Source organism: Crocuta crocuta, unplaced genomic scaffold (assembly GCF_008692635.1).
Source record: "Crocuta crocuta isolate KB4526 unplaced genomic scaffold, BGI_CrCroc_1.0 scaffold107, whole genome shotgun sequence".
NCBI lineage: Eukaryota > Metazoa > Chordata > Mammalia > Carnivora > Hyaenidae > Crocuta > Crocuta crocuta.
Window position 1 is genome coordinate 3,103,065 of NW_027531877.1, and position 12,447 is coordinate 3,115,511.

The 12,447-nt window shown below is 35.8% G+C and overlaps 1 protein-coding gene across 3 annotated transcripts in view; it reads right to left on the reverse strand.

The window, feature by feature from the left end:
* Positions 1 to 12,447, reverse strand: part of SLC38A9 (solute carrier family 38 member 9) — a 78,807-nt gene that overhangs the window by 16,184 nt on the left and 50,176 nt on the right. For all 3 annotated transcript variants that reach the window (XM_077773000.1, XM_077772999.1, XM_077773001.1), the window contains one exon: positions 1,646 to 1,752. In XM_077773000.1, the coding sequence (XP_077629126.1) occupies positions 1,646 to 1,752 (107 nt within the window). The remainder of the gene's footprint in view (positions 1 to 1,645; positions 1,753 to 12,447) is intronic.

Here is a 12,447-nt window from a genome sequence, read left to right on the forward strand (position 1 = left end):
GAAGCAAGCTCTAAGCTCTGAGAGCTCCAGGCTCTCAAACTTACAGACTGTGAGATCATGACCTGAGCCGAAGTTGGACGCTTAACCAACTGAGCCACCAAGGTGCCCTGAAAATTGCTAAACTTATTTGGAGGCTCTGTCACTGGGTACATACATATTTATGATTACTATTGTCTTCTTGATGAACTGATCCCTAAAGACCATTATGTAATATTGCCCTTTATCTCCAGCAATAATTCTTGTTCTGAAGTTGACTTTGTCTAAAACCGTTACTCTACCTTTTTTATGTCTAGTGTCAGTATGGCATATCTTTATTTTTAAACTAAGTTTCTTCCAGACAACGCATACAGTTGACCATTGAACAACAGGAGTTTGAACTGCATAGGTCCACTTATATGCAGATTTTTTCCAACAGTTTCTCTTCCTTATGATTTTCCAAGTAACATTTTCCTTTCTCTAACTTACTTTATTATAAGAATACAGTATGTAATACATAATACATATAACATATATGTTAATCAACTATTTATGTTATCAGTGAAACTTCTGGCCAACAGTAGGCTATTAGCAATTAAGCTCTGGGGGAAAGTTATACACAAGTTTATGACTGTGGCAGTGGAGGATGTGGTGGTCAGGACCCTTTAATCCCTACTTTGTTCAAGGTCAACTGTAGTTAGGTCTTGTAGTTTCATAAGTTTGATATATATATATTTAAATTTTTATTTATTTTGAGAGAGACACAGAGCGAGAGAGAGAGGCAGAGAGAGAGTCCCAAGCAGGCTCTGCACTATCAGCACAGAACCCAGTGTGGGGCTCAAACTCATGAACCATGAGATCGTAACCTAACCCAAAATCAAGAGTTGGACGCTCCTAGGTGCCTCAGTCTGATATCTTTTAATCGCAGCATTTAGACCATTTCTACCTAAACTTATTGCTAACCTGATTGGGTTTAAATCTGTTATCTTGCTATTTGTTTATCATTTGTCTCATCAATTCTGTTTCATTTTTTCTACGATCTTTTAAAGGCTTCAGCTTGCACTGGCCTGTTTTATTTTTTTTAATTTTTTAATGTTTTATTTATTTCTGAGGCAGAGAGAGAGACAGCGTGAGCAGGGGAAGGTCAGAGAGAAAAGGAGGTACAGAATCTGAAACAGGCTCCAGGCTCTGAGCTAGCTGTCAGCACAGAGCCCAATGTGGGGCTCAAACCCACAAACCATGAGATCATGACCTGAGCTGAAGTTGGACGCTTAACCAACTGAGCCACCCAGGCACCCCTGTGATCTTTTAGATAAAAGATTTTACACCACTGTTGGCTATTAGCTATGCCTCTTTACATTTTTAGTAATTACAACAGGAGTTGACAAACTATGGTCCATGATAAAATCTGGCCCACTGTCTGTTTTTGTAAATAAAGTTTTCTTGAAACACAGCCGCCGTCCATTTGCTTATATAGTGTTGGTGGTTACTTTCATGACATAGCAGCAGAGTTATGTAGTTATAATGTAGGCCTATATGTAGGCCCACAAGGCCTAAAATATTTACCATCAAAACCTTTACAGTAAGTTTCCTCAGACCACTGTTCTATAGCTTAAATTTACGAATTAAGATCCAATATCAAAATACAATTCCTCTGACAATTACTCACATTGTTTTCTTGGTTCTTGTTGTTCTTCAAGAGTGTGATAATACAATTATGAATAAAGAAAGCAAGGGTAAGCACTCCCGTCAGCTGTGGAAACTGAAATCTTATCTCTAGGAGAAAAACAGTGAAAAAAAATCACATTAAACTGACAAGTAGAAAATGAATGTTAGTGGCCAAAAGTTGATTACGAAAAATTAGTTGTCTCTGCTTTATCCAGGGAATAAGAATATTAAAACACCTTTAAAAAGTTCCTCAAGGCTAGCATTGTACTTGAGCGAAGTACTTGAAAAGAGAAGAAAAAAAAAAAAAGAATCAAAAGAAGACTACTCTGTGAGGATACTTTACATCAGTTATTCCTGTTTGAGGTCACACAACTAGTATGTGGTGCAGCATGATTCAATTTTAGGTCTGACTCTAAAGGTCTTCCTCTTCTAATACTTGAATCTTCCAGAAAAACACTTTTAGAAAAGGAATCAGAAAAAGGACAATAAGTCATTTAACATTTTTCAAAGGGTAATCTAAAAAGCATTGCTTAAAAAAACTAGAAATAACTTAAATGTCTATGCAAAGGGAAATGGCTAAACTATGATATAGTTGCCCAGTGGTATACAGTATGTAAGAATTACATTCTAGATAATGATTTTATGCTATGGCGAATGTACATGATTCAAAAAGCATGTATAGTATGATTTTACATTTATTTTAAAAATTCTGTGTGCATATATATGTTTATATGCTTAGAAAAATGATGGAGGGATAATCACCAAAGTTTAAATAATGGTTATTTCTGACTAATGGGATTTATTTTATTTTTTTAAATGCTTATTTACTTTGAGAGAGAGAGAGAGAGAGAGAGCAAGCGAGAGAGCGCGAGTGCACAAGTTGTGAAGGTGCATAAAGAGAGGGAGAAAGAGAATCCCAAGCAGGCTCCATGCTGTCAGCGCATGGACCTACACAGGGCTTGAACTCACAAATCATGAGATCATGACCTGAGGTGAAATCAAGAGTCAGATGCTCAACTGACTGAGCTACCCAGGTACCCCATGTCTAGTGGGATTTATTTTAAATTAAACACTTAAATAAATTCTCTAAATTCTACAATAAATCCAAAGTTAGATGAAATAAGAACAATAACACAATATTTCAAAAGCATTGCCAATTTCTCTCTTTGAGATCTGCTAACACAAAAATGGAAAATTGCTGTAAGGGTGAACGGGCCATCATTTACATGAAAACAGTGCTAGATCTAGGCAGAGTAGGTGCCAAAGTGGAGAACAACTCATCTCAGGGAGACTCCTTAGTGTAAGTAAAAAGTAGAAACAAGAAAAGAAAGTCTACTGACTTTTTGCCATAATATTTTAGGGAAGGCAATAAGAATAACTCAGAATCAAGCAATAGCTTCTAAAATAAATTAGGATGTAAGATACTAAAAATTATATACTTTAGTTTTCCATTAAGTATATTTTTCTTTAGCAAAATTCTCCCCTTTTCTGCCTATAATCTTTTAAACTTTTTACATCTAACGAATAAAATAAAATGTGGGGGTAACTCCCACTTCTGCTTTAAAAAATCAGCTTTTTAAAAAAATCTTTTTTGATTTTTAAGTAGTCTCTACACCCAACGTGGAGCTCGGAGCTCAAGCTCGAACTTACAACCCTGAGATAAAGAGTTGCACACCCTACTGCCCCTGCCCCCATTAACTCTTAATAAATTGGGCATTCAAGGATAAGCTGATCAAGGGCGCCTGGGTGGCTCAGTCAGTTAAGTGTCTGACTTTAGCTCAGGTCATGATCTCACAGTTTGCGGGTTCGAGCCCCGCATCAGGCTCTGTGCTGATTAGCTAACTCAGAGCCTGGAGCCTGCTTTGGATTCTGTATCTCCCTCTCTCTCTGACCCTCTCCTGCTCATGCTGCCTCTCTCTTTCTCTCTCAGAAAGAAATAAAACATTAAGAAAATAAAAATAAAAAAAAGGATAAACTGATCACTTCAGATCAACAGTCAGCATTATATTTATGTAAAAGTAATAGAGGTACAATTTTTAGAAAGATGATAAAATATTATATGCATGACCATATTCTTTGCAGAGAAACAATTGAAAAACTTGGTAAAAATTCAGAGTCATCAGATCACAAAGGAAGAGAGCAAAAGAAAAAGAATGAAACAAAGGAATTACAAAACAACCAGAAATCAATTAATAAAATGGCAATATTAAGTCTATATGTATCAATAATTATTTTAAATGTAAATGGAGTAAATTCTCCGACCAAAATACAGAGAGGCTGAATAGATAAAATAATAAGACCTAACCAGATGCTGCCTACAAGAGACTGAGTCACTTCAGCTCTAAGCATACACATAGACTAAAAGTGATGGGATGGAAAAAGATATTCCATGCAAATGTAAACCAAAATAAAGCAGGGCTATATATGTATATCTGACAAAATAAACTTTAAATCTCAGATTGTAATAAAAGACAAGGAAGGTCATTACAGGATAAAGTGATCAACTCATCAAGTATAACATTTGCAAATATTTATGCTTCCAACATGGGAGTCCTAAACATATAAAGCAAATATGAACAGATCTGATGGGAGAAATAGATAATAATATAATAAAAGTAGAAGACTTCAATACTACTTTACACAGTGAATAGATAATCTAGATAGAAAATCAAAAAGGAAATATTGGATTTAAATGACACATTAGACCAGATGTACTTAACAGACATTTCCAGAACATTCCATGTCATAACAGAATACTCATTCTTCTCAAGTGCACATGGAACATCTCTAGGATACAACACATATTAGCCTACTAAACACGTCTCAACAAATTTAAAAGGCTTGAAATCATACCAAGCATGTTTTCCAATCATGATGGCATGAAATCAATTACAAGAAAAAAATGGAAATTCACAGATGTGGAGATTAAATAACATGTTACTGAACAACCAATGAGCCAAAGAAGGAATCAAAAGAGAAATCAATTATCTTGAGACAAATGAAAATGGAAACACAACATATCAAAACTTAAAAGATGAAGCAAAAACAGTTCTAGGAGAGAAAATTATAGGACTAAACATCCACATTAGAAAATAAGACCTCAAATAAACAACCCAACTTTACACCTCAAGTAATAATAAGAGAAAAGAACAAATTAACCTGAAGTAGTATACGAAAGTAAAAATAACAAGAGAATAGAAATGAAAGGAGAGCAGAAATAAATGAAAGAGACACTAAAAGAGCTATTTTTTTAAAAAGATAAACAAAATAGAACCTTAGCTGTATTAAACAAGAAAAAAGAGAGAGGACTTAAATAAATTATAACTAGGTGAACCTGGGTGGCTCAGTCAGTTGAGTGTCTGACTTTTGATTTTGGCTTAGGTCATGATCTAGGGGTCGTGGGACTGATCCTTGCACTGTGTGTAGAGCCCACAGCCCACTTGGGATTCTTTTTCGCTCTCTGCCCTTCTCTCCCACTCATGTGCTCTCTTTCTCTTCACAATAAAATTTAAAAATTAAAAAAAATTATAAATGAAAGAGGAGATTTCACAAGTGATACCACACTAATACAAATCTATAAGAGACTACTGTAAAGAATTATATACCAACAAATTAGACAGCGTAGAAGAAATGGATACATTTTTAGAAACATACAAACTACCAAGGCTGAATCGTAAATAGAAAATATGAACATACCAATTTCTAGTGAGGAGATTAAATTAGTAATAAAAAATCTCCCAGTAAAGACAAGTCCAGACAGGACCAGATGTCTTCACTGGTGATTTCTACCAAACATTTGAAGAAGAATTAATATTAATCCTTTTTAAACTCTTCCAAAAAATAAAAGAGGAGGGAACACTTCCAAACTCACACTACGAGGCCAATATTACCCTGATATCAAATCCAGACAAGGACACTACAAGAAAATTACAGGCCAATATCCGTGATGAACACAGATGCAAAAATTCTGAAAACATTAGCAAACGATTTTCAATAATACATTAAAAGAATATGGCATGATTAAGTGGGATTTATTTGAGGGTTGCAAGGATAGTTCAACATCTAGAATTCAATCAATGTGATACCCCATATTAATAAAATGAGGCATAAAAAATCATATGACCATCTCAATGGATATAGAAAAGCATTTTACAAATTTCAACATCCATTTATGATAAACAACCTCAACAAACTGGGTATGGAGGGAATGTACATCAACATAATAAAGGGCATAGCCAACATCATACTCAACAGTGAAAAGCTGAAATCTTTTTCACTAAGATTAGGAACAACACAAGGATGCCCATTCTCACCATTCTTATTCAGAACAGTACTAGAAATCCTAGCCACAGCAATTAAACAAGAAAAAGAAACAAAAAGCACCCAAATCAGGAAGAAAGAAGTAAAACCATCCCTATTTGCAGATGACAGGATATTATATATAGGAAACTCTAAAGACTCCACCAAAGAACTATTAGAACTAAGAAATAAATTCAGTAAAATTTCAGGATACAAAATCAACATGCAAATATCTGTTGCACTTTTTTTAAAGCTTATATTTATTTATTTTTAAGAAAGAGAGTGCGAGTGGGAGAGGGGCAGCGAGAGGGATACAGAAGATCCTAAGCAGGCTTCGTGTTCTTAGTGCAATGCAGAGCCTGATGCAGGGCTCAAACTCATGAACCACGAGATCATGTCTTGACCACGAGATCATGTCTTGAGCTGATGTTGGACTCTGAGCCACCCCTGTTGTACTTCTATACACTAAAAATGACTCATTAGAAAGAGAAATTAGGAAAACAATCCATTTACAATAGTATCAAAATGAATAAAGTACATGAGAATAAATTTAACCAAAGAGGTGAAAGGCCCATAAGGTGACAATTGAGAGTAATGAAAGAAATCGAAGAAGACACAAATAAACAGGAAGATATGCTATGTCTGTGTATTTGGAGAATTAGTCTTATTAAAATATGCATGCTACCTAAAGCAATTCAATGTAATCCCTATGAAGATTAAAACATTATTCACAGAAATAGAACAATCCTAGAATGTATATGACATCACAAAAGACCCCCAAAGCCAAAGCATTCTTGAGGAAAAACAAGGCTGAAGGCATCACAATCCCAGATTCAAACTATAGTACAAAGCTATAGTAATCAAAACACTATGGTACTGGCAAAAAAGAGGCAGGGAGATCAATGGAACAGAACAGAGTTCCCCAAAAGAAATCTACACATTTACAGTCAATTCATTTATGTCCAAGGAGCCAAAAATATACAACCTAGATCACTCATTACCCAGGTGTGAATTAACACCTCAGCAGTACTTTAGCTATATCCCCAGGTTCTGACAGTGTTTTCATTAACATTGCTTTTCTACATTTTCTGTTGATTCAGAGAGTGAATAAATGAGACTACAGCACATCTGACTTCAGCTTTTATTATTATTATTAATATTAATTTGATCGTAGCAGCTCTATTATGAACCCTACTTTTAGGCAGGGAATTATATGACTACTTTTCCTCTACCTTACTGACCTCCTGGAGACATACAGGACTATCTCCTACTTCAGCCAACCTTAAAATAAGAGAAAGACTCTTTCAAACACTAAAATTATTTCTAACTTAAATAGAAAGTTCTTCATAACTAGGCTTTGCCTCTTTATCTTTATCTCCAGTCACTTCCCCAAATAAGTATTCTTTCATTGCAGCCACCCAAATTCTTGTAATTTCCTAAATGGGTCATGTTATCTCAGGTCTTAGGTACTGCTTACACATGTTGTTCTATTGACCTGGAATACACCCCTTCCTCCAAGTCTCCATTTAAGGAACTCCTTTTGGCCCTTAAAACATTCTCTGTTTAGAACCCATATCTGATTTCTACTTTATTATTATTATTATTAATAAAGTGCAAGTGGGAGAGAGGGGCAAAGGGAGAGAAACAGAGGAGAGCCTGACTCGGGATCTTGGGATCATGGCTTCAGCCAAAATCAAGAGTCAGATGCTCGACTGAGCCACCCAGATGCCCCTGATTTCCAATTCTTATTTACAAGCAATTCCTCTATATTATTATGTCTTTTATATATCTCTGCAGTATTATCATTAATTAACAAACTGTTCTTACTGCTCAACTGTAAGCTTCTGGAGTGCCGTGAGCCATGTCTTTTTTGACAATGTATGACACACAATCACAGGTATTAATTTATATTCAGAATAAAGGACTTCAGCCATATCAGTGGTCAAAATTTGATTTTAAATTGTTCTTCAGAATGATTTTGTTTTTTGCTAAGATCTATTAGTTTTCAATAAGCTCTCTTCAGTATAGCTGATCTTTCCTGTGTTTCAAAGCAATCAACCTCTATCATCATTAAATGCTTTCTGAAGCAACTTGTTAGTTGACCCGTTTCTAGCTATGTCAAGGGATACCAGTGTTGTTTCTAACTCCTCAAATTAGAGTGAATATCCAGCTTTTTCCAATTAGCCAACAAAAACTCTTTTTGAGCAATTGTTTTAAAAACCTGAAGGGCGCCTTGGTGTCTCAGTCAGTAAGTGTCCAACTTTGTATCAGGTAATGATCTTGCAGTCAGTGAGTTCAAGCCCTTGTGGCAGGCTCTGTGCTGACAGCTCAGAGGCTGGAGCCTGCTTCCCATTCTGTGTTTCCCGTTCTCTCTGCCCCTCCCCTGCTCATGCTCGCTTGTGTGCTCTCTCTCTCTAATAAACATTAAAAAAAAAAAAAAACTGTTGAGTTTCTTTTCAACAGTTTTACTGAGATATATTTCATAGGCACTTCATCCATATAAAGTGTATAACCATTTTGGAAAGTCATTTGGTAATATCCACCAAAGCAGAGTATACGCATACCCTATGACCTTGCAATTCCACTCCTAGGTTTATACTCAAAAGAAAGCTGCCATATTTTCATCAAAGATATGTAGGAGAATAGAGTACTGCAATAAACATAATACTATACAAATGGAGATAAATGTCCCTTAATAGTAAAAGATAAAACAAATTGTGGGTATAGTTTTAGAGATACCCACATTGAATATAGAGATACCAACGAGAATGAATGAACTATAAGCTGACATAACAATATGGATCAGTATCACAATATAATGTTGACTGAAAGAAGCCAGACACAAAAGAATGTATGTTCTATATTCCTTTTACATGATGTTAAAAAAAAAAACAAGACAACCCCTTTTGGGGCTAGGAGTTAGAACAGTGGTTATCACTGTAGGGAAACAGTGTCTGGTAGGCATAATGAGAGGTACTTCTGGAGTGCTAGTTTTTTATCTGGTGCTAGGTATCTGGTATGTCCTTTGTGATGTATACTTATGAGTTGTACACTTTTTTTATGTGTATGATGCTTCAATAAAAAGTTCAAAAGCAAAAACAAAAAAAATGTGGGGCCTATATATAAAAAATACGAGAAGAGAAATTCCATTATGTTTGGAGGCATTATTAAGTATCAATGAGTGCATGGTAGAATGCAGTCTGCTCCTAATGGAAAGTTAATAACAGAACTATTTAAAGCATATGTGGTAGAAAATTATTTTTTTCTGGTTGCAAATGAACACAATCCTGCTATCAAATGGAAAATCACCCCATAATTGTTGAAGATCAGTGTCTGAAATCTTTCTGAAATCAGTTACAAAACATTCAATAGGTTTTCATTTTTAAAATGTAATCTTAATGGAAGTCTTAAATGTGTACTAATTGTTAAAAGTTAAATAGTATTACAGGGCTCCCAACAAAAAAAAACCAGTATTCTCTTGCTTCATACCTCCCATCCTATAGCCTGTTTCCCAGAAGTAACTAATTGTAACTTATTTTTAATATGCTTATATTCCTTTTCCCTTATTTTTAAAAATTTAGACATAATCCTTTGCTTTTCCACCTGAAGACTACTCCTTTTCTGTTACTACCATCACTCACATTTTCTCATATCTAACCCTCCCTATATAATCACAATTCAAAGTTTGATTTTTTACAAAATCAAAACTGTTTTAATTTTGATGAGTATTCTGTATTATTCATAGTTATTATTATATTTTCTTATATAAAAACACTTTTTTTGGCCTGTTTTTATGGAGATACGGAGGTTTTTCCTTTTTGCTTGCCTGCCTAGTTAACACTAATTTTTCCTCAAACTCTCCAAAAGAATGGTAAAACTTTACCCACTCTATCCATACAACCCATCAAACAATCTTTTCCATTTCATTTTCCTTTTGGAAAAAAATGCTTCCCGGGGCACTCTGTCTGCTGCTGTGGTCTGGGCAGGTTGCTCGCTAGGCCTGCTGCACAGCTGTTTCCTAGGATATCCCTTCACCGCCACTCCAAGGAATTTGCAATTTACTGCTTTTTGGTGGAGCACATTNACTTTCTGAAAATAGTTTTAGTACTCTCCCACTTCAGTGAGGGTATGGTAGGATTTGGAATTTTAGGTTAAAATAATTTCTTCTGAGACCGCCAAGACCCTTCTTTTCTCTTCTAGCTTTCAGAGTTGTTAAAGTCTGACACCAGTCTGACTCCAGATCTTTTGTATAGACCTGTTCTTGGTACCTAGAAGCTTTCAGGGTCTTGTCTTTATTTGTGCTCTAAAATCTTATGATGATATGTGCTGGTATGGGTTTCATTCACAGTGCTGGGCACTTTCGGTTTTATGTATCTAGAAACTCATGTTCTTTGGTTTGCAGGAAATTTCTTAAATTATTTCTTTCATAATTTCTTCTCCCTTCATATGCTCTCTGTTCCATAAAACTATTTTTAGTTATTGGGCTACTTGGATTAATGCTATAATTTTCTTATCTTTTCTCTCCTGTTTTTCCTTCGTTCCTTCGTTCCTTTTTCTTTCCCTTTTTTCCTCCCATCCATCCATGATTTCTAATCTACTTTTTGGGAAGTTAGCTTTATCTTCCAAATTTTCTTTGAATTCTTAATTTCTATTATATTTTTGGTTTCTTTTCTTTTTAGATAAAGAGATAGAATGTACATACACACAAGAGCAGGGTGGGGACAAAAGGAGAGGGAGAAAGAATCTTAGGCAGGCTCTACACTGAGCGCAGAGCACAACATGGGGCTGTCAGCACAGTGGGGGACATGTGCTCCTATGCATCAGCACTCCTGTATCCCTTGGGTAAAGTCCTAGCAGTGTTATTGCTGGGTCATAGGGAAGTTCTATTTTTAATTTTTTTAGGAACTTCCGCACTGTTTTCCAGAGTGGCTGGACCAGTTTGCATTCCCACCAACAGTGTAAGACAGGGTGCCTGTTTCTCCACATTCTTGCCAGCAACTATAGTCTCCTGATTTGTTCATTTAAGCCACTCTGACCGGCATGAGGTGGTATCTCAGTGTGGTTTTGATTTGTATTTCCCTGATGATGAGTGACGCTGAGCATTATTTCATGTGTCTGTTGGCCATCTGGATGTCTTCTTTGGAGAAGTGTCTATTCATGTCTTCTGCCCATTGCTTCACTGGATTATTTGTTTTTTGGGTGTGGAGTTTGGTGAGTTCCTTATAGATTTTGGATACTAGCCCTTTATCTGATATGTCATTGCTGTCAGCCCAGAGCCTGATGCAGGGATCGAACTCACAAACTGTGAGATCATGACCTGAGCCAAAATCATTTGTCAGATGCTTAACTGACTGAGCTACCCAGGCGTCCCATCTACTATATTTTTGGTTTCTAAGACCAAGGTCCCTCCTTTTTTTCCCTCCTTGGTATCCAAATACTATTTCATGGATATATCACTGTCTTATGTCACTTTGAGAAGATAATTTTTTTGGAAGTTTTTTTTAATACCCTCTTATTTTCTTGTTTCTTCAAGTTCCTCCTCTCTCTTGCCCCAGTTTTATTTTTATGTAAGGCGTCTTCCACAAATATCTAGAGATCTTTGTCTAGTTTTTAATATTTAAAAGTAAAGCACTAAAAAACTGTGTACTTAGTAAACATCTAAATGGTCTGATACAAGCAAAGCACTTGCCATTTCTTTGGTAGAACCCAAATATCCAAGACTCTAGGTCTTTCCTCTTGGGCCTGTCAGTTTCTACAGAGAAGAATCCTTTGTTATCCTATGTTGTCAGCATTCTGGGAGCCAAAGAGTAAAGATAAGAGAATTGGAGGGGTACAGGGAGTGTATATAAGCATATACACTTTTGCTTAGTCCCTTTTTTCAGACTAGAGCCTTTTTTCCACCCTTTGCTGTTTGGAGGGCCTGAGTTCTGAGCCTGAATGATTCAGTTTCTTCCATTTCTTGCAAGGTTTAAGAGGAAAGGGGTTTATATAACTGCTCCTGATGTAAACTTCCACAGAATTCTACCCATTTTATGCCGTTTTCCTTACTCTTGCTTTGTGAGTGACCCAAAAACCTTCAAATGCTGAGGGTTTCAATGTGTAGCTCAAAATGGCTTCTTTTGTAGTGGAATTCCTCTCTATAGGACTTACATTTCAGCTTTGTCTACTTTACTGTCGGTCTAACCATCTTCCAGTTTTTCAGCACCTAACAATCTGTTGCTATCTCTTGTCTGCTGTTGTCTCTTCTATAGTCCCCTTGTGCTTGTTATTTCTTTACTACTGTTTTAATGAGATTTAGGGAGGAGTAGGGATAAACACATTTATTCATTCAACACTGTTTACTGACTACTTACTATACCTTTGGAATTATTATAGGCCTTGGGGATAATACAGTAATAGAGAATTATAGAAAACAAAAACAAAGAAACATTTCTTTTCTCAGGAGCTAACATTCTTCTTAAGGGAGACAGATACACGGGTTAAAAAAAAATACAAGTATTCCTT